This window comes from Synchiropus splendidus, chromosome 11, assembly GCF_027744825.2.
Source record: "Synchiropus splendidus isolate RoL2022-P1 chromosome 11, RoL_Sspl_1.0, whole genome shotgun sequence".
Taxonomy (NCBI): domain Eukaryota; kingdom Metazoa; phylum Chordata; class Actinopteri; order Syngnathiformes; family Callionymidae; genus Synchiropus; species Synchiropus splendidus.
The window spans coordinates 10,204,304-10,230,000 of NC_071344.1; the positions used below are offsets into that span (position 1 = coordinate 10,204,304).

At 41.7% G+C, this 25,697-nt stretch overlaps 3 protein-coding genes across 7 annotated transcripts in view; 1 reads left to right on the top strand and 2 right to left on the bottom strand.

Moving 5' to 3' along the window:
* gsr (glutathione reductase) lies at positions 1–10,316 on the bottom strand. 5 transcript variants are annotated; one of them, XM_053878798.1, is made up of 13 exons: positions 9,568–9,602; positions 5,709–5,877; positions 4,919–4,945; positions 4,745–4,833; positions 3,898–3,967; positions 3,418–3,565; positions 3,281–3,335; positions 3,115–3,214; positions 2,784–3,035; positions 1,195–1,306; positions 980–1,111; positions 763–896; positions 1–559 (listed from the first exon to the last, which is right to left on the bottom strand). In XM_053878798.1, the coding sequence occupies exons 1-13, from the start codon at positions 9,585–9,587 to the stop codon at positions 410–412; spliced, it is 1,458 nt and encodes a 485-aa protein (XP_053734773.1). In that variant the 5' UTR covers positions 9,588–9,602; the 3' UTR covers positions 1–409. The 5 variants fall into 5 exon arrangements, with proteins under 5 accessions (XP_053734773.1, XP_053734772.1, XP_053734775.1 ...); XM_053878797.1 differs by lacking the exon at positions 9,568–9,602 and adding an exon at positions 6,168–6,306; XM_053878800.1 differs by lacking the exon at positions 9,568–9,602 and adding an exon at positions 10,298–10,316 and having other exon boundaries at positions 2–559.
* On the top strand, positions 10,118–20,665 carry LOC128767082 (uncharacterized). Its single transcript, XM_053878795.1, has 2 exons — positions 10,118–10,252; positions 15,782–20,665. The coding sequence occupies exon 2, from the start codon at positions 15,881–15,883 to the stop codon at positions 18,155–18,157; it is 2,277 nt and encodes a 758-aa protein (XP_053734770.1). The 5' UTR covers positions 10,118–10,252; positions 15,782–15,880; the 3' UTR covers positions 18,158–20,665.
* LOC128767045 (cytokine-dependent hematopoietic cell linker) overlaps positions 17,980–25,697 on the bottom strand; it is a 13,612-nt gene continuing 5,894 nt past the window's right edge. Inside the window, exons 6-18 of the mRNA XM_053878745.1 lie at positions 24,206–24,249; positions 24,074–24,131; positions 23,290–23,352; positions 23,189–23,220; positions 23,096–23,109; positions 22,969–23,034; positions 22,846–22,876; positions 22,293–22,317; positions 22,156–22,228; positions 21,937–22,111; positions 21,790–21,867; positions 21,558–21,713; positions 17,980–21,498 (exon numbers count right to left, since the gene is read on the bottom strand). Of these exons, the coding sequence (XP_053734720.1) occupies positions 21,346–21,498; positions 21,558–21,713; positions 21,790–21,867; positions 21,937–22,111; positions 22,156–22,228; positions 22,293–22,317; positions 22,846–22,876; positions 22,969–23,034; positions 23,096–23,109; positions 23,189–23,220; positions 23,290–23,352; positions 24,074–24,131; positions 24,206–24,249 (968 nt within the window). The 3' untranslated portion in view covers positions 17,980–21,345. The remainder of the gene's footprint in view (positions 21,499–21,557; positions 21,714–21,789; positions 21,868–21,936; positions 22,112–22,155; positions 22,229–22,292; positions 22,318–22,845; positions 22,877–22,968; positions 23,035–23,095; positions 23,110–23,188; positions 23,221–23,289; positions 23,353–24,073; positions 24,132–24,205; positions 24,250–25,697) is intronic.

Here is a 25,697-nt window from a genome sequence, read left to right on the forward strand (position 1 = left end):
TATTACCATACAGGGCCCACAATTCATTTATTAAGCATTGTAAACATTTAAATTCAGGACACATTTGAAACTGATTTACATGAAAACTTAGAGCTTTATTTCACCTAAAGAGCAATCGAGCAGCAATTGCAACCCTTGGTGAAGCAACACAGTTTGAACAGTACACACATTACAATGAAAAACTTAGTGACCTTACAACATTGCTTTAAAAGAATTTATTCGTGTTTGCATAATTTAATTGACTTCTTGTATAGTCACATGGAATGAAGGTGAGAAGAAGGCCACTGGGGTGATCAGCAGAAAACAGGAATGCTGTGTTCTTTTTTTTTTTTAAACATGCCAAATGAAAAGTGTCACGTAGTATAAATGACTAGGCTGCTGACTTGACAGTGGAGAATCAGTCTTGGGACTAACGGAGAGTCACAAGCTCCTCAGAAGAAGTGGGGTGAATGGCCACGGTCCTGTCAAAGTCTGCTTTAGTAGCCCCCATCTTGATGGCGACAGAGAATCCCTGCAGCATTTCATCACATCCCAGACCTTGCATATGCAGACCCATAACCTGGTGTGTCAAACAATTTACAAGTGGTTAGTAAACGCATGACAAAAATAAGAAATGCTACATTACACGGTAACCTCGTAAAAGGTTGGTTTACCAGCCTGTATACAAACATTTTTTACCATGTGGTATTATGAGAATACATCAGCAAAATGGATGAAAACACTGTTCTTACATCGTGTAGGTGTAGCACAAAGCTCTCCTACCTTCTCCTCCTTGCCCACACACACAAGCTTCATGATGCACAGACTCTTCCTGGTGGTGATGGCGTGATACATGGGAGTGAAAGAGGTCTTGTAGATCTTTATGTTCTCCTTCCCGTACGACTGAATTGCCTCTTCTATTAAACAAATGAAAGGCCACATGAGTGGTTGTTTGGACTGAACATATTTATAGTGAGTGAGTACGTTCTGGTTTGCGCACCTTCAGTCAGCCCAATAGTCCCAATGGGTGGGTGGCTGAACACAACAGTGGGAATGTTGGAGTAGTCCAACTTTGAATCCTTCTTTCCCTCGAAAAGCCGATGAGCTAGCTTTCTGCCTGCAGCAATTGCAACTGCAACAAAATGGATTGTTTTTCTATTCAGTATTTATGTAGGGATGAAGAAAAGGGCTTGTATTGAGGGTGCCATTCCTTACCGGGAGTGAGGAGAGCTCGGCCACACACATCCCCGACTGCATAGATGCCTGCTCGACTTGTGTTCTGGAACTCATCCACCATGATGTGTCCTCTTTTGTCCACGTTTACACCCTGAAAACCACAAACCCTATTTTCACCACATGCAGATTTTATTTAGAAGGTATAGCTGCCACTCCATGAGATCAGATTAACTAGTGTATGAATCAGATTCCCCTGGATTATCTGTATGTATGACATATTCTATTTATAATGAGTACTAATGACTAAGTATTTCTAAGTTGCTTAGAAGTGTTTCAAAAGAAGGAAACCATGTTTCTATGTGAGAACAACAAGGACGTTTCCACCTCCTCAGAGAGCCGTTCCAGAAGAGAAACCCAAATTAGAAAAGGAGCTTTGTCTAAACCTGACACGACTCCACCTTTAATCTCTAGCTTCTATTGTGTCTCAGCTAGTTCGCCAACTTTTCACTTCTCCAGCCAGGTTGTTTCTCGCCACTGATCTGCTCCTGGATTACCTCCTTTACCTGGCAGACGGGCACGTCCCCACTTTAGTTTTCACCTTGACTTTTCTTGACGGTGTGGTTTGAACTGTGTTTATACATGCACTGACGAGAGGAACAGGGAACCATCCCTTTGTGTGAAACAGAGTCAGCAAAACAGGAGACAAGTCTACTGCTGTTTCACGTCACCAGTAAGTTCTATTTCAGAAGACCAACAAAGACAACACCAGTATTACCGAAGAGAAACATAGTTGCAGGCATACACATAAGCAGCTTTTCAGTCTCATCTTCAGCTCTTATCATATCAGGCAAAGACAAATCGGATCCAGTGTAAAGCAGCGCCAACCAGCTTTCTCATGATGAAAGTTTTGGCCAAACACCTTCCTTTCAGGAGGACAGTTACTCATGAGTGTGATAAAAGTAACCTTTGCCCGACAGACTGGCCAGGTGCCTCTTCTCTTAGCTCTACTTACTGCTGCGTTCCAAGCACACAGAGATTACTGATCCCATCCCCACGTCCTGGTGTTGACCCCTTGTTGAGTCCAAGTCTGAATTACGAGTCTCACTCCTCCAGTAAACACAGGACTCACTTTCTGGATCTCTCTGGGCAGAGCCACATCAACATCAAGCATGCCTGAATGTGCTCGACTCCATTGATTCTACAATACATTTCCACCATCAAAACTCTTTCTCTAGCCTCCAATGACTCCTGAAAAGGTTTTATGGCGACCAGTTCGCTCCTATAATTCACTTCCACCAGTGGCTGGAAGTCTCTATAATTTATCTCTGGGAATGAAAGACATCATATGCAGCATAAATGTGCCTGACAGCCAAAGCAGCAAAAACATCATGTGAGCAGTGTCGGCTGTGGACAGGGATTATAATCATAATAGCATTCCCACTAAGCTTGTGAAGAAGCATTATTGCTGTCCAAATGTAGCCCACTGTTTCCATGCATTTGTCACCATCCTCTACTGTGCTTCACCGTAAACCTGACGATTACCTCCTCATCTTCTCCTCCAACTTCTATTTTATGTGTTTAGCATGGATAAATAAGAATCACCACTTGTCATTGCGAGCGTGTGTTACCAGGTGACCAAGGTTGAGTCCGGATGTTTTGGGCTCCCGACCGATGGCCCATAGCAGACAGTCCACTCCCTGGATGGTGTTGATCTCCTCTTCGTGTTTCTTCTCCGGGTCTCTAGTGACCACCGTGACCTCCAGGCCATTCTCCTTTTTGATCACCGACTTCACCTGAGAGTGCTTCCTTAAATCTATACCGGAATTCTGCAGTTCTTTGGTGCAATTTGTGCTTATGAAGCTATCAAAGGTCCTCAAAACCTAGTATATGAAACACAGGATCAAGTCACTTGAGTCACTCTTCAGAAAAAGACAACAAAACAAGTGGTGCTCTTCCTACCCCTCCTTGTCTTATGATGAGGGAGGTTTCAGAGCCCAGAGTGGAGAGAATTCCAGCCATTTCCACTGCAATATAACCAGCACCTACAACAACGCTGCGTCTGTCAAGGAAATAAAAATCAATTATTAATGACTGATAACTGCACCACCTTTCATCACAGACTCACTTCGGAAGAGTCTCAAGTTCAAAAAAGCCGTCGCTGGTGATGCCCAGACTTGCACCTGGATGGAAAACAATCGACATCATTCAGCTAATTTAAATGTTATGAACAAAAGCCTTGAGACAAAAGCGTGTTTCGCCCACCTGGAATTTCAGTATCACTCACGGTGGAAGGCCGCCCTCCAGTGGCGATCAGGATATGAGGCGCAGAGTATTTCTTGCCGTTGACCTCCACGGTGGGTTCAGGGTCGTTGGTAAAGCGGGCATAGCCATTAATGCTTTCGATTTTAGCCTGTCCGAACGTGCAAATTTTAGTTACTCATCACAGTGATAAAAACAATTTCCCTGAACACACCTTGTGAGAACAGTTTCTAATGTAAACATTTGAAATTGTAGAGATTTCTGTGCAAACAGAAAAAGACTGCAGCGTTCCATAGGGGTCAATATCATTTTAAAAGAGTAGAATGAGTAAATTCAAAACATCTTCTCATTTCAGAGTAATATAATAAGAATACCATAACCATTTCCCAATGCCTATGTTTACAATAATAATTATGTTCTCTCTTGTCCTAAAGTGATTCATTGAACACGTTTGCTAAATAAATATTGAGAAAAATTACAAACCTTGACAAGATTGTTGCCATAAATGCCATTCAGTCTACCGACATACGCATCTCTTTTGGCCTTGAGAGTTCTGAAATCACAGGATATGAAGACATGAGGGATATTTACAAATGCACTTCTGCTTTCTCCTGCCAGATCCGTCTGTTCATTGAGCTGTGACAATGAGTTAAATTGGCACATCTGGTGGTCCTCTTAAGCAGGACGTTTCACTCCAAGATAAAGATTTTTGAAACACATTCAAACGCAGAAAAATACAAAACCAAATCACAGTTCGAGGAACCAGAACAGATGGATACATGGAAAAGAAAGACAATCATAAAATCAGCGACCAAAATACACCAATAAATAAGACAGTCATTACCATTACATTATTGTATTAGATAAACAACTCGAATCCACTTTGCATTATCCTCCAAATTTTCGTTAAATAGTCCACTTTCTTGTGTGTTTATTGACTTCTCACAAATAATATTCAAAAGTATGTTTTAAGACACAAACATCACATGAACTTACTCTTTGCAACCCTATTGAGTAAAGAATGGATAAGATTAGATGAATATTCATACATCCTAGCAGTGTTTTCTACTTCCAGTAAGGGGTATTTGGAGGCGTCAAACATCTCAACTGCAGGAACATGTCCTCAAATGTCTGGACTAAACAAGAGCCACTCCCTCGGCCTTATCTTTTTCGGTCACCTTGATAGTTTTCCTGTCCTTTTTGTGTGTTTAAATTATGCACCAGTGACAGAGGAGCGGCTGCACTTCCCATTCAGGAAGAACTCCACTGTTAGTTGAGTGGATTTGAACACTGCCAAAGACATGAAAAACGATGCATCATGCTGACTCACTCCCAGGTGAACTTGACACTCCCAACGTCAAAGCCATAGTCACTGTGATCATGGATATATTCTGCGTGGACGGCAGCGTTCCACATAACCTAGAAGCAAAGATACCGTACCAGCAAGCATATGAATTAGTAAGTGAATAAACAATTTGGTTTGCATATGAGCCAAGAAATATACCTTCTTTGGGACACAGCCAACATTGACCTAAGAAACAATGTAAAACACGTTACTATAATGACAGATTCAGGAATACATAGGATACAAAATTATCGAAATAACACAATTCATGTTTTTTAAACTTGTAGCTTTTGTTTTAAGCTGAGATTTGCCTGCTTTCAAAAAGAAAATATACATGAACAATTTTGTTTTTAAATATACTTTGTTCAGTCTTCAAAAAGAAGACAATAAATACTTTTTGGGGGGACTTTTACTCACTAAACTATGGTGTACAATGGATTTCACATAAAATGGACAGAAACAACTGCCACAATAGAAAAGAATAGGAATTAATTCTTGCCTTAGCCTACTAGCAATAGCTATATCAAGTCAATTTCCACCCCATTCAACGCCGTCTTCTTCAACTTTTCCTGACAATTACCTGCTTGTCTTCTACTGTCTGCCAACCTACCTGTCTACCTACTACCTCCCAGTCCTCTACAGTCACGATCAGCTGGAATACAAATCTGTAAAAAAGCTTTTCTGATCTAAAAAGTGACCACAAGTGGTTCCCATTCAAACGAATTTCTATTTACCATTTCTCAGTTTCAATACAGTTCATTTGAGTGATCACCAATATCATTGTTTCCAGCCAAAGTACTGCCTCACTTACAGGTGGTGATCCTCCTCTTTGTCTTGTACTATTGCAATGACTAGGAAGGACTCTGAGACGGGTATCTACCTGCTGCTCGGCACTGGCAATACCAGCCAACACACAGAAGAATGGATGGTTAACTTTAGGGTTACTCACGCAGGTACCTCCGAGTTTGTTACTCTCAATGACAGCTGCTGACGCACCGAGTTCGGCTGCTCTCCGAGCCCCGGCCAGACCCCCGGACCCACCGCCGATCACCAGAAAGTCGAACCTGGTCGTGTCTGCTGCTGGAGACGCGTTTGAAGCCATGCGGGCGGTTTTGTGCCTGAGGGACGATCGGTACAAGCGAGGTGAGTGGATGAAGGTGCTTGAGAGTTGTTTCCCTGTTAACCGAGCAAGCAAAGCCATAACCAGGAAGCGAGTGGGTCGGTAGGAGGGTCCGTCTGTCAATGCCACTGCTGTGTCACTATGACACGCTAATATAGGGAGTCAACCCCAGGATAAAACTACAAACACTCACTGGGAAGCGTTTTGTACCCGCTGAAATACTATAAAGGTGAACTTGCATGCAACGCTTGCATGCCTAAACTGTGGATTTAACTTATTAACACGCACCTTGCAAAGGCCAGAGACAATGCTGCACACCACCCTCTATTTTTCCACAACATAATCATACTGATATTTATAATGTAAGCATTTTTAAACGCTGAATGTTTTGCCTCCTCACTACCTGTCTTCTTCGTCTTCTATAAAGCGATCGACATCTGGGCGCATTACCGCCCTCCACTGGTTAAACTTTATACTCACTAAGTCCAGCATCTTTTACATATGCAGGACCACAAATGACATAGCTATAAATAGATTAAAAATAGATAAACGTAAATAATTGTATAAATACAGACCTAAATGTATAAATAAATAAATGTGAAATAAATGTCGAAATAAATAAATGGTATCTGATTTTAGTTTTGTCGAAGATTGGTGCTATTTCTGTGTATATATACATTTATTTATTTATTGATGCATTTTGACTTTATTTATTTAAACATGTATTTATTTATACATTTTGTTATTTCAACATTAATTTATTAATGCATTTATACATTTTGCTATTTATTTATTTTTCCACTTTTTGTCACTCATTTACGTTTTGCCCCTCCAACTTCCCGAATCCTTGGATGTTTGGGCTTCGGTGCCTGAGGAATGTTGGCAGCTGTGGTAAGGTAGTTCAATAGTTGTGCAGGAGAGGAACCACACACCAGAGGTGTGGCACGGTATGTCGTCGGCTCCTTTACTTTGTCTACTCCTCCTTCCACAGACCTTTCACAGTCACTACTGCTCACTCTGTTTCCCCATTTGCCAATGGGTACCTTGGACTACTGGTCACATGTGAGAATCCATATTCATTGAAAAGTTCTGAACTATATTGTGGCCCATTAGCTGAGTCCATCGTCCCCGGTATTCCATGTCTTCCAGAGCAGCTATGACAGTGCTGGCAGAGGCAACAGAGAGGTCTGCAACCTCAATATAACATGAGAAATAATCCACCACCAGCAGATGAGTCGACTTGTCTCAAAATAACTGTAAACAAATAGTTAGCCATTCCCATTATCCTCAGTACCTCTTCAGCCCCAGCTGTTTCAGGCATCTCCAAGATGGCTCTGACCTTCTCAGGATCAGGTGCTACTGCGTTGGCTGTAACACAGTGGCCCACAACCTTGATCTTGTCTTTGGCAAATTCACACTTTTCATTTAATGTCAGACCTACTTTCTCAAGCCTCTTCAGCGCTCGGTGCAGTCTCTCATTGTGTTGCTGCATGTTTTCCCCATACACTGCAATGTCATCAACGTGGCACACTACTCCTCCACACCCTCCATCAACTGCCACACGCAACCCTGGAACTGCTCTGGGGCTGAGGAGATCCCAAATGATTAAATGTGTATCTCCCGAATGGAGTGATGAAGGTGGTGAGGAGCTGACTCTCCTCCGACAGGGGAATCTGCCAGAAGCCAGACCTTGCATCTAGCTTTGCCCCTCCCTTCACACCCAGTGAATGGCCCACTGCTGAAAGAATGCGTCTCTCTTTGGAGCCTTTTATTTAGATGTGTCAGATCCACTCTTAGTCTTATTTTCCCTGGTTGTACATTAGCTGCCACAACTATTCCCACGCACCAGACCGTGGGTTGAGTCGCCCTCGAAATCACCCCCATCTCCTCCATGTGCCTCAGCTTAGTTTGCACTTTTCACGCAGTGGCACAGGCACTCATCATGGAGATGACCGCGTGTATAGGACAGGTCCCGGATCCTGCTCATATGGGTCTTTCAAGTCCCCCAAGCCTGTAAACACTGCAGGATTCTGGGCCTTAAAAGTCCTGGGCCTGAGCTTGGACTGAATGCACCCTCTTAATCAATCAGAGAGCTTTGACAGTTGGAAGACCCAGTAGTGGTTTGGAAAGGTCTCCAACAACATAAATATACTGCTTTGTTGCTCTGTCCCCAATTTGTTAGATCACCTCTGAATTGAACTTTTACTTTCAGTCTTTGGTTTCCCAGTCCAAAAAGCATTTTGCTTGGCAGTTGGGGGGGTCTTGTGCTTCTGACTAGTGTGACCTCTACTTGGGATTGCCATTACACTTGCTCCTGCAACCAGTTTAAAACCTGTTTTTTTGTCCATGTAGTTACAGTGTTTCGATCCATTCCATCTTACAATAGCCCCAGACATCTCCACGTGTGTCTGTAATATCATGGATGCTGCTTGATGACGTACTTTTCTAAGTGAAATGACCCTTTTTATGACATCTTTTACGCTCTGCATCTCTTGCATAGCCGTCTTTCCACTGGTGTTTCTTATAGTTGCCACACCAGTTACATTCACCCGACTTTGTATCCAATTTCCCTCTTGCAGCTCTCGTCTTGCCTGGGGGTTTTCTTTTTCACTTCCTCCACATGCGCTGTTCCTACTGCTCCACGTAGCGCTGGCTGCTTCTTCTTAACTGCTGCTATCACTTTTTCCAAAGTCAGATCAGCATCTAACTGTAACTGTAACTGCAGGCTTTTGACAGTCGTGCCTTCCCACAACAATTAGCTATATCAAATGAGCGGCTCTCTCAGGGCTCCAAATTCTCAATTTTCAGCCAATGTATGTTATGTATTCATCAATGTATTCAAAATACAAACAACATTCCTCGCACCAGATACACATTGTCACACACACACACACACGTCCATATTTAGTATTATAGGCTGCCCAATTACTGGAAGTGTTACATCTACTTTTTCCCAGAATTCAAGCCACTTGTCTGGGTTGCCATGACATGAACTTAAGGACACTATGGACAAAACAGACATCCCTGTTTACACCTGAAGGGAGCCATCTGTGGCGTATTTGGAACCTTGGCTGAACATTCTGTTTGCACAAAAGTGAATATTATCTTTAAACTGAACAAATCCAGCGTGGGTGGATGACTGACAGACGTTCGTTCATTCTGTTTGTAATTGCTGTGAGCCAAGGGTGCTTTGGGAAAACCTGGGAAAACGGGACGTTTATCGCAAGCTAATGATTTGATGTCGTGAGCAGAGTGTGTGTCGTTTGCTTTGCTTTGTTTCTTTTAGACTGAGGTTTGTCCCGTGTACTTGTGTATATTGACAGCGAAACGTCAAAATGAACAAAAGACAAAAAGTGGAAAAAACGAAATAAATAAAAAGTGAAATATATAAATGCATGCAACAAATAAATGTTAAAATAACAAAATGTATAAATAAATAACTGTACAAATAAATATAAGTCAAAATGTATACATATATAGAAATAACAAGATTTTTCGACCGAAATAAAATCAGATGTAATTTAATTATTTTTGTAGTTCAACATTTTTACATTTATTTACACATTAATTCATTTATCGTTATTTATTTATAAATATGTTACTCAAGGTCCTTCATACTATAACTTTTCTACCATTTATTTTTATTTCGTTTTTTTTTTTTTTTTTTTTTGTGGTGTCTATGACTCACCCTCGTAGTAGTTCGCTCATTCACAATTCAATTGGCAGTGTTCCACCACACCAACAAATTCAAGATAGCGAAGGCAAATGCAGACGAAAAGACAAGGAGACGTGATAAGAGATTTGAAACGTCCACCGCTAAAATGACGAACGGAAGTGATGAAACATAATAATGTTTGTTTTCCTTCAATTTATAGTGGTTGTCGCTGCCGGAAGTTGCGTTTGCCGTGGACGTACCTACAGATTTGACAAAACAAAACAAAACAAAACAAAAAAACCATTAGATCTGCCAATTGCCTGAACGTTTCTCTTTTTTAGATACAAGTCTTAAAAGTAACAGACAACGTGCTGATTGTAAGAATTTAAATTAATACGCTGTGATTTGTAAAATGGCCAATAATTATTAAGACCATTGTGTTTCCAATGTGACGAATTTACATTGTAGTGTAATGGAGTCGAACCAAATAGTCATTTTAAAAGCTATATGCTTTAACCTCTTTATTTAAGCATAAGCGCTTAACGACTGCTCTTACTTTGAAACGGAGTACCAACTTCCGCTGGCCTGTCTGTCATGCTAACGTGGAAAAGCTAATACGGACTGTGGCTTTGTGGTTTACACCGATGGGCGCTGTTTGTGCGCCATCCAAGGATTGTTTACCAAGTTACGGGATGTACTGATTCATCGATGCACGAAGGTATGAGTGCGACTCGGGACTTGATCGAAAATGTGACGTTCCTACCGTCGTCTTCGCAGTCGCCCGAACCTCAGGTCCTGGACGCTCGGGCCTCGCTCATTGTGCTTCTTGTAAACAGAACCGGAGCCGACTGTAACACTGACGCTTTGTGGATAGTTTGTTCACACGTGTTGTGCCTCCTGGTTCGTGTTTATAGAGTAGGATTATTGAACGAATGCGAAGCCGCCGGAGAATGTTGATGAACCAAGTTCGATCCGGGGAGCGGTTGCTCAGCTGTCGGCCTCGGTGTCCACGTACAGGACAGGCTACTTATCTGTCTCCCACCGGCTGATTTGAAGTCACTGAATTGATGTTAACAAAAAAAACCGATTGGTTCCCATTGATTTCCTTCACAAGATATTTGAATGGATGCAGGAGTGATGGGATGGTTCTGTAGAATGAGTGCAGGGTTTGTTGTGGTCTTGGATGTAGAAACGTGAAAAGTGAAAAGAAAAGTGGTTTGTGCAACTTAATATTGAATTATTATTTAAAAGTAATTGAAATATCCCAGGATTCTGCAGTAGTGCTAGTATTCAGTACCTTTTCTTTGGGGAAAATAGGTTTTGAGGTTCTGATTGATCTCAGTGCCATGCCTTAATGTTCATATTAATGCGATTCAATTGCGCTGCACCTTGCAACAGATGTTAATGCTATTCTAACTATTAGCCTAATATCTGCCCCCCTTTTTAAAATTATAGGAGCATGACATTGAAAGTGAATCCAGGATTAATATTTAATACAGTGGTACCTTGATTTTCGAAAGTCCCGGAATTCGAACAAATTGGAGTTTGAACAAAAATTTCGAGATTTTTTTGCTTCGGATTTCGAATGAAAATCCAGAACTCAAACGCCCCCGACAAAAGCCGGAAAAAACATAACGCGCACGGACCGATCAGCTGACACACGACGCGCTTTGTTATTGTGTTTAACGCAGCCTCTGTATGCAGACATGTACATTTACTGACTGTTTTTCCTTCATATTGAGGTGTAAAACCTTTCCTGTCTCCGCACTGGACCGTGGTAGAGTGTCACAGGGGAGGTGCTCGCTCTCCACACCTCCGAGGCTGGAGCGCTCACTCCAGGGTTTGATGTCCTGTTGTGGGCTGGAGCTGGGACAGGGATGAGGCGAGTCTGGGACAGAGCGTTACTTGGTTTATGACTTTGTCACAGCCAAACTGCACAGAAGCGCACATTCAGAGCTGGACACGCACCGGGCACCTCTTCACTTCTGGAGAGACGTCACTCACTCGGCAACCCCTCCCACATCCAGTGGCCACACACATAGACGAACAGCGCACCTGCAGCAGACACTCTACATTCACTCCTACAAAAGCCTATTTTAAGGTTTGGAACGCATTATTTCTTTTTACATTCATTGTAATGGGAAAAATCAATTCAGGTTTCGAACAAATAACTTCTCAAACGGCCGTCTGGAACGGATTGTGGTCGAGAACCGAGGTACCACTGTATTTGTAGTACACTGTTATTTACTTATCATAAATGAAAAAAAAAAAACTAGAACTATAACTTTGTCATATTCCTTTGGTCACTGAGTTCTTACTGCTAGCTGTGTCAAAGGTGATGCAATTGTCAGTTCCTTTGAAGTTTTTAACATGAAAGGTGTTGAATATTCCAGTGTAGGGATATGGGCAAAAAATTGTCACGATAAATTTTGCCATTCTGGTGCTCACAATTCTATGATGAAGCCTACCACTGACAAACTGGTCATTTCTGTTCCCTACATATCTGGAGTTTGTGTCCAACACCATGATATCTGTTTCGTGTCTCAGGGAGCCCTGACTGCTCTGCCTGTTTCATTTTGGGCTTAAATTGAGCTCTCTGCCTATTTCAGCGTGATCGGTGAATGCCGATCACTTCCGGTCACTGCCGATCACAACAACTGATCACGTGTGACAGCCGGCGCTCTGATGAAGCCCCGCTGGTTGTGATGTGTCCGTACCTCCCTACTCGCTGCTCACTAAGCAGCAGCATGTCTGCTGTGGAGGTTCTTTCAATCTGTTATGTAATCAATCACAATTTACCAGTGATTGATTTCACTGGTAAATTGTGTTTTTGCCCATCCTTACCTCAGTGTAAAAAGAGGCCAAACTGGGGTGTAGAAGGGCACATGTAAAGCATGCATTCTTCAATGCTTGAAACAACACGGGCAGATTCAGACATGCTCTCACACACCATCTCACATGCAAACAATTTAACCCCAAATGCCAAAAGAAACGCCAACAATTAAAAGGCGATGGTTAGTTTTGTAATCGATTGTTGTACTTATCTGTTCTCATGAGTGAGTCACAGTGCTTCCATGCCACGCTTGACGACTCACGAGATTGCTTGTCGGGAATTGGCAAATTTCATATTCAGCGAAATTACCAGGCGGAAACACTCTTGTAACGGAAACCAGTGTGATGACACTATGAGTAGGGCATTATACAGGCGCTAATGATCGGACATTTAGGGCGCCCTGCTGAGAAAAATTGGGCGGCCATTTTTTTTATGTCTTGCAGTTCAGGGCGTCCTGAGGATGGCCCATCCGCTCTCCTAGCTAAAAGGATGATATGGCGTGCTGACAAACTGTTGCAAATATTGAGTGACCCACTGTTTACTTCTACCATACCAAATATGAAGGCAAGAGGGGTGCATGCATGTACCCCTGAAATGGAAAGGACAGGAAGTTAGTTTATCAAGAAGCGAGCAGACAGCGAACAGAGAAATGGGGATGCATTAGCGTAAAAAAAAAGATGAATTGGTGACAATAAAACGCTAGCTTCTCAGTCAATCTCTTTCCAATCTGCCTCCGTTCTCACGCGGTCCATCTCTTCATATGCCTGACTGGATATGCGCAATTTAAATTCTCGATGGAGTTTGAATCAGGACTTTGACTTGGCCTCTTCATAACATTAATATCATCGCCCTGGAACCATTTCTTCACTACATTGGCTGTGTGCTTTGGGTCATTGTCCTTCTGAGAGGTCCAATGCTCCCCCAGGTCCAGGTTCTTTGCTGCCTTCTTGAAGTTTTCTTGAAGAATCTTGATGTACTGATGTACTCATGATTCCTTCCACTTTAACCAAGCTGCCAGGTCCATTGGCAGAAAGGCAGCCCCATAGCATTATGCTTCCACCTCCATGATTAACAGTTGGGAGTGTGTTCTTTGGTTTAAAGGCATCACTCTTCTTTCTCCAGATGAAAGCCACATTTCTAGGCCCAAAATCGCTATCTTTGAATTTCATCTGATCGCAGAACAGACGTCCACAAGCTTTGGTCTTTCTTTAAGTGTGTCTTTGCAAAGGTCAGACTAACTTTTTCATGCTTTGTTTGAAGCAGGGGGTCTTTCTTGGTCGATGTCCATAGAGGCTACTTTAGTACAGTACCCGCTGGAGTGTCTGCCTTGATAGAGTCACACCACTCAAACTCAATTCCCTCAGGACAGCCTTGGTAGTTGGATTGTTTTCAACATCCCACTTGATCTTTCTGGTAAGCCGAGGTGACACTATTTTCACTTCCATTGAGGTTTTTGATGGTGTGAAATTTTTGGTAATTTCGGATGATACTTTGCACTGTTGCTACCGACATCTGAAATTGTTTGGCATTTTTTTTTTGCCCTTTTCCTTCCGTTTTAGCATTGACAATGCATGTTCTCAAGTCCTCAATGAGCTCTTTGGTCTTTGCCATGGCAAGTCTTGTGTTGACTCGAAAATTACTGAAATGTCAGAAGCAAGTCAACTGGTCTGAAAACTGGTTAAAGAACAAAATGCAAACCCAGACCCTCAAGAGACGATGATTTGTTTGAATATCCTGTGGGTAGTATCTTAGTATCACTGGGGTATGAATAATTTTGGACATGGTGGCTTTGTTGTTTAATTTAACACCTTGCACAGTGTTACCTCACATAACATGACTGGTCATGGTTTCGGACTTGCCCATATTATTTATGTCAAATCTAAGGTAGAAACCAAGGACTGTGTGTAAGAAGAGCCAAACCTCTAATCTTTTTTTCAGTGTAGGAGTCTGTCTCTCTGTTTAATTTTGGAAAACACACCTCCAACGTATCTTCCCGCTCTTCCGTTTGCTCATGAGAATGACTACCAAGAGACTAGTTAAAGTCAAAAAGTTTATTCCCTGACGGAGGAGTCTAATACACGTACGCAGAGCTCTGATTGGTCCCTCTCCTGGCACATCACTGGTACATCACAGTCTCTGTGTTTTCCCGCCGATATTTGAGTAGGTTGTTTATCAGTTCTGAACAGTTTTAGGTTGAGGGTCTGTTGTAGTTAATGGTGCATTCCAGAGAATGGTGCATTCCTCCCACAGACAGCGGTTTGGAGCGGTTCTGTGTTTAGATCTCTTATCAGTTCCTCCTTGGTCCTCGTACCAGGTGGTTCCTACCTTTTGATAAATCACTCTCTCCACTCCATGTGGTTCGTATCATGAACACCACTCAGCACTTCTCCACTCATGCAGGGTCAAATTGAGGACATCTTACCCAATGTAACAGCGTCTGTTGGATTCAATTTTAAATTAAAACAAGCCATCATACAGGCGTTTATTCAATATCACAAGATAAATTGATTAATATGATCATAAGTAAAATATTATTCTCATACGTATTTAAGTATTTTTCTTTTGACTGATCTTCGTCTGCATCATTTCACTTTAATGTTGTGTTGTCTTTCAACATTATCTCACTAAACATGGCAGGCATTCTTATCTTTGTATGTTTACCAACACATAGTTTCTCCTGTGAGTGAGAGTCAGGCTTAACATTGAAATGTCTTCATGATTTTGGTAGAACAAGAGAGAGGATCGCATGTTGAGTGTAAACAGGGAAGTAGGTATGCTGAATTTTAAACCTTATGCAAAATTGTAGTTAAAGTGAATGCAGCGTTGGTGATGTTCGTTGCCCCATTTCTACCGTGACACGCTTTTGAATGGTGGATTGACAAGGGAGAAAAAAGTGTCAACTACTATTACATCTACGGCCATCGCTTTTGAGTGGGAGATCACCCCCTTCAGCTCACCTGTGTTTCTGGTGCGGTTGGGGGACAGTTTGTGGCCGAACCCTTTCCTTTCCACCTCCATGCCACTTCTGCGTTTGGTGGGATTTCAGGGTTTCGTTTTCGAAATCTGGCTCCAGACCAGAGTATTTTAAGTCCAGTTATGGCAAAGCTGACGGAACACTGTTAATATCTCTGAGCACTCACGTACGCTCTCGTTCTCAGTCACTGTCTCACACGCCTTTTAAATGACATTATAGAAATGACTGGACGTAGTCTGTGACGTTATGAACACAAGGTTCTACTCAGTGTGAGCTTGACAATCAATAGGACGCCTTTATCGTTGTTTGCGAGTGATGCTGTGCCACTTATAGGACTGACATGTACTTAAAGATTTTCATTCACAGCGACAGTTTTTATGATACACATACAAGTCCAATAAAATCGACATGTTACAGCTTATGTCCTTCTCTGCACTCAGGTGGAGGCCATCACGTCGTGTTTCTCCAGCCTTTTCCGTCCTGAAGACCAGGCAGATGGAACCTGACGGAGATAATACCTAACTCCACTCTTGGTCCAGATGACCTGTGCGGTCAACATGAAGCCTGTCAGCTATCAAAAGATACTACCATCGATGGAAGGCGGACACCAAGCGATGGCGTTAAATCGTGTCCTAAATGCGTCGAGGATGATGCACTGTGACAAATGTGGGTTTTCTACGGCCGACAGTGCTTTATTCAGGCGTCACTTGAATGAACATAATGGAACTATGTTCCACTGTTTTTACTGCGCAAGAGTTTTATTTAGCGAGGCGGAGTTAAACTCTCACCTCCAGGAACACACCAAGTATCAATACAAGTGTCCACACTGCGGCCAAGGCTACATGCGACGACTGTGTCTTTTAAAACACATTGATCGTTTGCATAGCAAAAATGTTCACAATGGACCTTCAAAGCCTGCTGTGGTGAAGCCCCTCCTTACGCCTGTCTGCAGCGTTTCCACATCGACTCCACAGCCTCCACAAATGGTCATATCACATGTGCAGAGGAAGGTGATACTACCAAAAATTGCACCTGCTGTGTGTGTTAATGGAAGGAGAGAAACGCAGAGAACACTGGAAATAAATCTCCAAAAGGCCAAAATGATAACAGAGGCGTGTACCTCCTCTCTGAATGTGAACACCCACAACAACATGGCATTGACTGTGGCTCTGCCAGAGGAAGTCACAATCCCTGCCGGCTGCAAAGTCGAACTTGTCGAAGTAAAGACTGTGAATGGGTCCAAGGAGCTGAAACTACGACTGGTTTCCAAACAAGAACACAATTCTGTCGTAAATGATGTAAGAACTAGCGCTGCGGCAAGTGCTGCAGTAGAAAAGGCAACTCACTCCAACGAGCCCATCAACTTATCTGCGGTTAACAGAAGGTTAATCGGAAAGCCGATGAATTCGGAATATCCTGCTGTCGTCAAAGTCAACATACCAGACATCTTGACTAATCAAGCAGGTGGAGTCAAGGTCGCACGGAAAAGGAAGAGGCAAGAATGTATGAACTTGAAGTGGCACCACTACACTCCGAAAACTTCCAAATTGACAATAAATTCTGTAGGTGAGCTTAATGTTGCACGGGCAGTCACGCAGGTGCAACGTAGTGATGACAGTACCAAAGCGTCTCCTGCTGTGGACTGCAGTCAGTTACTTGGCCTTCTCAATTCAGAAAACCATAGGACATCTCAGAAAACAGGGACTGACAGGGGATATATCGATCTAGTTGGTTCCAGCTCTGATAAGCCAGGAACGGGGACTAACCCTTCTGCTGTAAAGGTTGAACCGGTGCAGGGCGCTAAGAAAGATGATTCTGGTTTAACAAAGAGGGAGGCAGCGCCAAGTGAGAGTGTAAGACCATCTTCTTCTAATGCGTCTTTGCCCATAAGACCCGCGGCAGTGTCGCGGCATCTGGAGACGGTTTCTCGGCCACCACCCTGCATCCCACAGCAGACAGGCAGAACTCAACCTTCAATCTTAAAGAAGCCGCCAGTTTCGACTCATGGGCAGCGGCAAGATTCATCTCAGGAGCCGAAAGGTTTCCCAGTCATCTCTTCTGTGTTTTCCCTGAGTCAACAACCTCAGGGTGATCAAGGCCCCATTCAGCCACTGATGATGGCTCTGAGAGGAATAATTATGGACAAAACCCCGGTTTCCAACGGTGTCAAGAAGGTGGACAGTGAAGCCAAGTCACAACACTGTACTCAAGTGCCATCAGGAAGCAAGCCCGTTGTTGAAAAGGCAACGAATGACCATGTGAAAATGGAAATTCATGAAGAGAACATTCAGCACGTCAGTCAAGCGAGTGTCCAAGTGAAGCAGGAAAAAGTGGCAACAGCAGACAAGTCAAGTGGCAGCCATGATCTTAAACCTCCTAAAGAGGAGCCACCATCTTCCGAATGTAGCCCGGTTAAAAATGTGGCCCGCAGTGATGCTCCAAAAACCAACCCTTGCCTTTCCAGATATCTAACTGTCTCTCTGACAAGAATAGACGATGCTGCTCGGGACCATGCGTTAAAAGTACCAAAGTTGAAAGTGGTGACACACAAGACTCGTACCCAAAACCTCGGCGACTGCACTGTGTTGTACACGATGCCTCTCAAAGGTGACCAGCTGGTGAAGCGCCCGGGACCAAACCAGCCGGTGGTGGTTCTCAATCACCCAAAACCACGGGCTCCTATTCAAGTACAAGCCGCCCCTCTGTTGGACACTGAAGAACAGATACCAAGGTGCCAAATACTGAAAATGAAGCTCAGCAAAGTGATGGGACAAAAATATGAGGTGATGGGGTGCACCGTTCGCGTCTGCCCTTGAATTTGTGTAAAAGTCACAGATTTGTAAAGTAATAGTTGACCTCAGACAATGTATAGACTTTTATAAGGAAGCAGATTTTATGATGTTGCTAAATGTTTACTCTGTTTTTGAAAATGCTGTTTCCTCCTACAGTTCTGATGCGTTCATTGTACAATAATTTTGGCATTTCAGAAGTCATGTTAGTCCACGCTGACGCTTACATCTGCATGCACGTGCCATATATTTGATGTAAACACTCCAGTGTCTTATTTTCTTGAGGTTGTCTTTACTTACTGGAAAGGAGAAGCAATTTTAGGACTTGAAAAGTAAAGACACAGTTACCGTTACTTTTCCATAGCCTGAGTTTTAGTTGCCAGCATTTTTGCACAGGTTACATTTGAAAAAAGCTAAAGCGTTTTAAAGTTGTTTTAGTTTGGAAACACTTTTGAGGGTATAAAGGATTTTGGTTTTAACAACCTTACCTTTTTAGCGGCTCATCGTCTCACTCTTCCTTGTTTTTGCTGCCTACAATGCTGGTGTGTACTTTGAAAGGTTAAACTAATCAATCACATGTATTTTTTGGCTATTACTGAAACTGATAGAAGTTAAACCCATAAATCAGATTTATAGTTTTCTGTGGAGTGATTTGAAATATGTAAGTTTGGGCTCAAATGCCAGAACTGTTACAACACAATGTTTTTGATCTAAATCAGAATGTGACTTAAGGAGATCCATTGTTGTTACCTACGACATGCTTTTTACGCCCTCTCACTCCCCCAAAAAGTCTTTTAAATTTTTTTTAAATTTTGAGCGCCAATTTAATTCTGTTTTGTATTGACAACAATGTGAATTTCACTTGGTTTCAGCCTCATGAAATATCACACATTAGTCAATTTACACACTACTGTTGTCCTCGTACGCATTTTAGTGCTTCAGTTGTGTGCGTGTAATAGATCCAGTGTTCAAAATACTCTAAATAATGACTTGCTACGGCCCAGCTCTACTTGAATGCCTCATGAAGGGATTTTATCTGTCCATGTTTTAATTCTATATTTGACAAACGAATGTATTTGTATGACGCTTTGAATTGGTTGTTTTGTCCGGTGTCAGAAGATCGGTTGTTGAATTCATATGCAGTGAACGTGTTACCAACTGTTTCTCGTAATTCGTAATGAAATGTTCCCATCGATAACAAAGTCGTAGAGTTTGTCAAAGTTTAATGTAGCACTTAAAACAATTATGGTTTTTTGAAGCTAAAACGTAAAGTTATCTTTTCATTGTCATATTTAGTTTTATTAGAATTCATGATCATTTTAAGAACTGTAGAACAAAGCAAGCCTTACCTACGCCACAGTCTTGTGGCACTTTTTTTCTGTTGCAAACAAATCTTGTGTACCAGCAGAGTATTACATAAACATAACATTGAAAATGTATTTTTAAAGCAATGGAAAGATGAGTTTGCTCACATGGCTGCCTCAATTAAATGAGCTGGTGTATTGGGTAGTGAGGACTACAAACATGGCTGAATACTGTGGTTTCCAACTGTTTGTAGCAACGCCGGTATTAATGTTTCTGTTTCAATTATCCAACTATATCAAGTAGCGTGTAGTCAAAGGGGGAGACTGGAATCTGTCCGACATGTCCGTGACGTTACAAAGCATTGCCACTATTGTTTATTTCCAACTATTACCTCATTAAAAGTATTTGACTTTTTTTTTTTTCAATTCTGAAGCTCCACTTGACATCAGCTGGTCTAGTTCCACCGGATGTCTTTTTATGAGGCATTTTGGATAGGCTCATGTTTGGAACCAAAATGGAGTCTAATGCTTTTATTATATGTTACGTCTCAGTCACGACTAACACTGTAGGCAACTATTTCACAGAGAAATGTTAGCGCTCCCATTTCAAAAGTTTCGTCTCTGCTACAACCCATCCTCACCCCCGTTGGTAAAGTGGAGTTTCGCGTATTGGACTGATGAAAAAGGCAGCCTTCAGAATGAATTGTTGCACATTGAAACACACAGGTGTTTCAATTGAAAGAACAGTTTCCGTTGCATTCCAGGTGGGGCAGTGTGCATCTTGTGCTGCATGGAGGGAGAGAAAAAAAAATAGTTTTACTTCTATATAACTCCAGGGGCGAGGAGCAGCACATGATGCTCTGATGGGGAAGGCTGCCTTTTTTGTCAGTATATGACGCAAAAGGCAACTCTCCCAACGTCAATATATCACGCTGTGGGAGTGAGGATGTGTTCTTCTGCTACCTACTGTGTATAATGACACTCACTGGTTGATCATGTTGTATATACTGTATATTCTGGGGGTATCGCACACACAGATTAATTGTAAATCTCAGACTCTTCCTGTATATATATGGGGCGTCTACACACATCTTCATTGTGTTCGTAGTTCTTGTGTTGTATTCCTTTTATTTTATTTTTTTTAATGAAGCAACTGTGTCTGTTTTTTTAAAAATAAAAATTATTAATATGCCTACTCTACAACTTGTTTTCCTTTTTAACAGATAGGGCAGTTGATTTGTGTTGAGATGCAGAATTCTCAGAGTCTGAATTCAGTTTTTTCAATGAAGACAAGAGTTTTGCAGAACTTGTCTTAAGAGATTTAAGCACAAAATATATGAATATATGATGGTAATAATACTCATAAATTAAGCTCCAGGCATATTCTATAATTATTAATGAACTAGTTTTAACTCTCATTCGAATAGGTTTCCTTGCGTGTCTGGTGTGTAGTCCTCACTTTATTTTGATTTATTACTGAAGTTTCATGTGTTGCCACGGTGAATCATGGACAACTTGTGTTTATGGTTATTATGGTTGTTATGGTTGGTTCTGGGCCCCAGGACCTGGTGGAGCCTTTGACTAGGCTTTGGGTAACAGTGTCCTTATTTTCAGAGCCCAAATGTTATATTAACATTCAAGTGAGAACGTTATCTTATCCAAACATTTTTTTCTTGTGCAAAAAAAAAAACTTTCCATGTCAGTTCAGAGCTTCCGTATAAATCTGGGTCCCCTTTTCAGCAGGTGAAAACATTCTTCAGAAGCCAGCCAACTATGAAACCAGAGGTGAAGCAAAGCGCACAATAGGAATTTTTTATGGCCCTGAGAATTAGCTTATTTCACATTCCACAAAAAGGACACAGCAGAATTGCTTGGTAGTACTCGGCACATTTGACACTGCTGGGAAACACTTTAGGCAAGCAACCTCTTCACGTGCTGCCTTGTTACTGGGATCCTCAGCACGCACTGCTCTGAAAAGCTGCTCCCAGGTGGGTGTCTGGCGCTGACCAGCATTATTGGGAACGATGAGTAAAACCTGATGATGTCTTCAACGCTGTCAAACATCTGTTGAGGAATGAGCAGGATGAGAATTTCAACAAGAACTGAACACAACGTAGACATACATCATTCGATCGCTGTCCGGTGCCTAGCGCGTATTTCTTCGTGCTCTCGATGAAGCGAATTTTCACGTTGTAAACCCTTTTATCGTGGTACACTGCCAACACCAGAGGCTCGCTGTCTGTGTTCGCCGAACAATCTCGGATCAGAAACGCTCCGTCCTGGGATTGAAAGAAGAGTTGTGATCGTGGATCTGTCGGGGAGAAGAGGTGTGAGGAGAGACTGACTGGTGGATACCTTGTTGACCAGGTGTAGCGCGTGCTCTGCTTCCATTCGACCACAAACTCCAACGTAGCATTCTACCGTGCTGTAGCTCTGCACCATCAAGCAGGAATATGAGTGACTTCATGACTTCAATCCCCAGCTGTACAACCCATGACAAACCTGCTGAGGCTCCTTCATGGGCTCGTCGCTGGCCGGATGGCTCTGGTTATTCCAGCTGTTTGATGGCACTTGTGGGAAACATTGGCTTGTGATGAAGAATGAAGAACCAGTTGAACAAAGACCTGTTTCGTCACTCACCAACGCCACTGTCGGAAGAGAAGGATTGTTAAAGGAGACAGGCAGCAGCAGGTGCAACATGCTAGTAAAACAGAGCCGTACCTTTCAGGCTGATGGAGGGCCTCGAGATTTGTTGAGTGTTTCCCATCTGTGCAGCGGTTTGAAATATTTTTTACTGTGGGACAAAAACAAACCGCGCTAGTGGTTTCCAAAATCTGACACCTTTAAATAGCTCTTACCTTTTGAGGGCTGGTTCAGTTCGCCCTGTATGAAACATGTTAATCAATGACATGAAGGTGAATTTGAAACTGTCTGTCTGTCTGTCTGTCTGTCTGTCTGTCTGTCTGTCTGTCTGTCTGTCTGTCTGTCTGTCTGTCTGTCTGTCTGTCTGTCTGTCTGTCTGTCTATTTATCTATCTATCTATCTGTCTATCTGTCTATCTGTCTGTCTGTCTGTCTATTTATCTATCTATCTCTCTCAAGAAGCCACCTTTTTCAATTTGAATGAATTTGGTATACAAGTAAAAAAGTACAAAAAAATCCCAACAACTAAGCATCTGCAGTCCATGGTCATAAGTACGGGTGGACGGATCCACGGGTCAAATGATGGACCCATACATACGTTTAAACAACAAATTATTTGTTTAAAGTCCCACCACTAAAAAAAAAACTATATATATATATATATATATATATATATATATATATATATATATATATATATATATATATATATATATATATATATATATATATATAGTTAGTTAGTATATATATACACAAGCCAACTCACCCTGTCAGAATTGCCGACACCTTTTTGAGCGCTGAAAAACAAGGTATTTTGTTGAGCAGCAGGTGGCGACAAAGCCTCACTGTACCAGGTGTGCGGCTGACCAAAGCGCGCTCAGAGACTCACTCTCGCCTGCATAGCTCGTTCAGTCGTGCGGAATGGTTCTCCGGAGGTGGAGGTGACGGACAGTACCTTGAAGAACAGGAGCGCTTCGACTTAATCTACAGCAGCTGCCGACTGAAATGTCTGTTACCTTCGCGGCTGCTGCTGAAAACACAGCGCAAGTGAGTGACAAGAACCAAGCTGCCAGGTACAGACATATGTATATATATATATATTTGTCTACCTGATGGAGGATCTTCGGTTGGAGCTGAAGGTCTGCAAGTACAACCACTGAATGATTTGGGTGCCAAACTCAAGATATTGTTTTTATTGATTTATATGTACCAAACGAGGTTCTTCTTCTGCCTGGTTTTAGGTTTCTGTTCACATATGGTCCTGTGCACCCAACTGCGGAGGAGAAAGCTCACTGTGAAAAGTATGGATGTATGAATCATATTATGTATATTATTATTATGTTATTGCCCGTTTGTCCACACCTTGGATAATATTTAACAATATATGTTGATCCTTGATCAACAAACATCTTGTAACAAATTTCTTTTTATAGTAATTTATTACATGTTTTGCCCATAGTTCTGTTACCATGAGATTAGTCACTTAAAATGATGTTCCATGTTGAGAATTTCCATCTAATTTTTCGCAAAAAAAACATTTTTTTAAAAAATTAAAATCTTGTAGATTTTTACTACTCTTTTTAATTTTTGTCTATTTTCTGCTCTGAAATGCAGCATTTAAATTTAATAATGATATTAATATTTCAATGTATAGCCCATAAAATAATTAAATATATACTGTTTTTGTAAATTACATCAGATTAGATGCCCTTTATTAAATGATAGTGAATTTGCCTTTTCCTTTTTTACTCTTATAATGATGTTTCAACGAATATTTAAATAAAATCTACTTTAAATGAATCACATTTAATCAAATTACCTATCACAATCCCTATACGTATCTACAACACTATCTTCTCCTGGTTGATATTTTCGTTCCAAAATTTAAGGTTCTTTTTCTCAACAGTCACAGGACGTCATGTGGCTTCTCGAAAATGTGACTGGCCACTTCTGCTCTGGACACACACTGCAGTAGATGTGTGGTGGGTGAATACCTGAAGTCCTCTGGACTCCTCTGGGGGGAGTTATTGGGGACGTATGAACGTTTCCCTGCTGACATGAAGGATGTGAACAGACTTTTAGCAGCAGATCAACTGGAAAGGAACCGTGTCATGAACAGATCTTACAGACGGCCGGCTCGGAGACGATCCACTTCGGGGAGAATCCCTGTCTTGAAAGCAAAAGAAGTTGTAACTCCTGCTCTTTTATCTGTGAGTGTGTGAGTTCCCCGCTGCTCACTGCGCTGCAGCAGATTGTGTTGATTACTGAGCTCCAGAGTCAGAGTGAGAACACATTTGAAAGCAGCAGCGGTGGACATGCCGCTGTGCGGCTCCTGGCGGCGGGCCACATCCACATCTGATCGTTTTTACGCTACATTTTTTGCTCTCCTCCCCTTTAGCTTCTGAATAATCTCCCAGAGTCTAATTCAGCCGACAGATGGCCCTGGAGACCAACTGGCAGATCATGCTCACTCAGCAGGAGCCTTCTCTCACATCCACTGGCTTTCATTCTCACCACCGTTTGCAGAGCAGATGCTATTTTCGCCAGCGGGCTGCATACTATTTTTCTAATTATGTTCACCAAAGGTTTGTAGCGTAGCAAAGTAAAGAAAAGTCTTCGATGAGGAGGAGTCAGCTGGAGTCCTTTGTGTGAGAAGTACTGTTATGGGTTTGAACTTCATGCTGGTGCACGCCTCATACATTCAACACAGCCACGTGAGATCTCATATAACGTAATGTAGGACTGAAATAAACATTCATTCATTCATTCATAATTATAAATCACCATCTCACCTCATAGGTCAGTGTGATGATGAGAACTTCCATTCCAATTTTTTTCGTAAAAAATTGCAATTTTTTTTAAATTTTTTTTTTATTTGGACCTACAACTTTTATCTTGTAGTTTTATACTACTCTTTTGAATTTTTGTCTATTTTCTACTCTGAAATGCTACATTTACCGAAGAATGTTAATAATAATGTTCATATTTTAATGTATAGCCCATAAAATAATTAAATTAATACATTTTTTGTAAATTATATTAGGTTATATGGCCTTTATAAAATGATAGTAAATTTGACTTTTCTTTCATTAATCTAGTAATTCAAATTTATTTTTTCCCACAAAAAGGTTCACATTTAGTTCTATATTATCATCATCTAGAAACAAAGGTCAACCCTCCTCACAGTCAACTTTGTCTCATCAGTTGAACGAGCATCCCATACATTTGCCAAATTTGTCGGCATATACCGCGTAGCAGCGGCTCAACGCTTGCTTTGAAAACCTAAAGACAGAGTTATGCCACGGATCTATTTTCATCCGCTGGCATTCACCATCTTGTTTCTGCTGTCCCCAGTGGATTTTGCATTAAAATCTGAACGTAACTAAATCTTCACTTGAGTCATTATATTCACTTGAGTAAAACTTCAGTATTTAACTACAACATACAGCTTATTTTAACTGAAGAGGGGAAAAACGGTGTTAACTTTTGAATAACAATGTGTATTTCTTAACCCTCACAGTCTAACATCAGAGTAAGGACAAACATCATTGTTTGTCTAAGACAAAAATACATCTCAAAGTGTAATTGAAATATGGAAATAAATAGTAGTAGTTGTCC

Excerpts from the sequence above, each read along its gene's own strand:
- gsr (XM_053878796.1), bottom strand. The coding sequence starts at position 5,960 with ATGGCTTTGCTTGCTCGGTTAACAGGGAAACAACTCTCAAGCACCTTC. Across the intron at positions 3,968-4,744 it reads AGTGTCAAGTTCACCTGGGA|AACTCTCAAGGCCAAAAGAG; the intron begins GTGAGTCAGCAT and ends CTGTGATTTCAG. Across the intron at positions 1,307-2,783 it reads GACTCAACCTTGGTCACCTG|GGTGTAAACGTGGACAAAAG; the intron begins GTAACACACGCT and ends TGTGGTTTTCAG.
- LOC128767082 (XM_053878795.1), top strand. The coding sequence starts at position 15,881 with ATGACCTGTGCGGTCAACATGAAGCCTGTCAGCTATCAAAAGATACTA.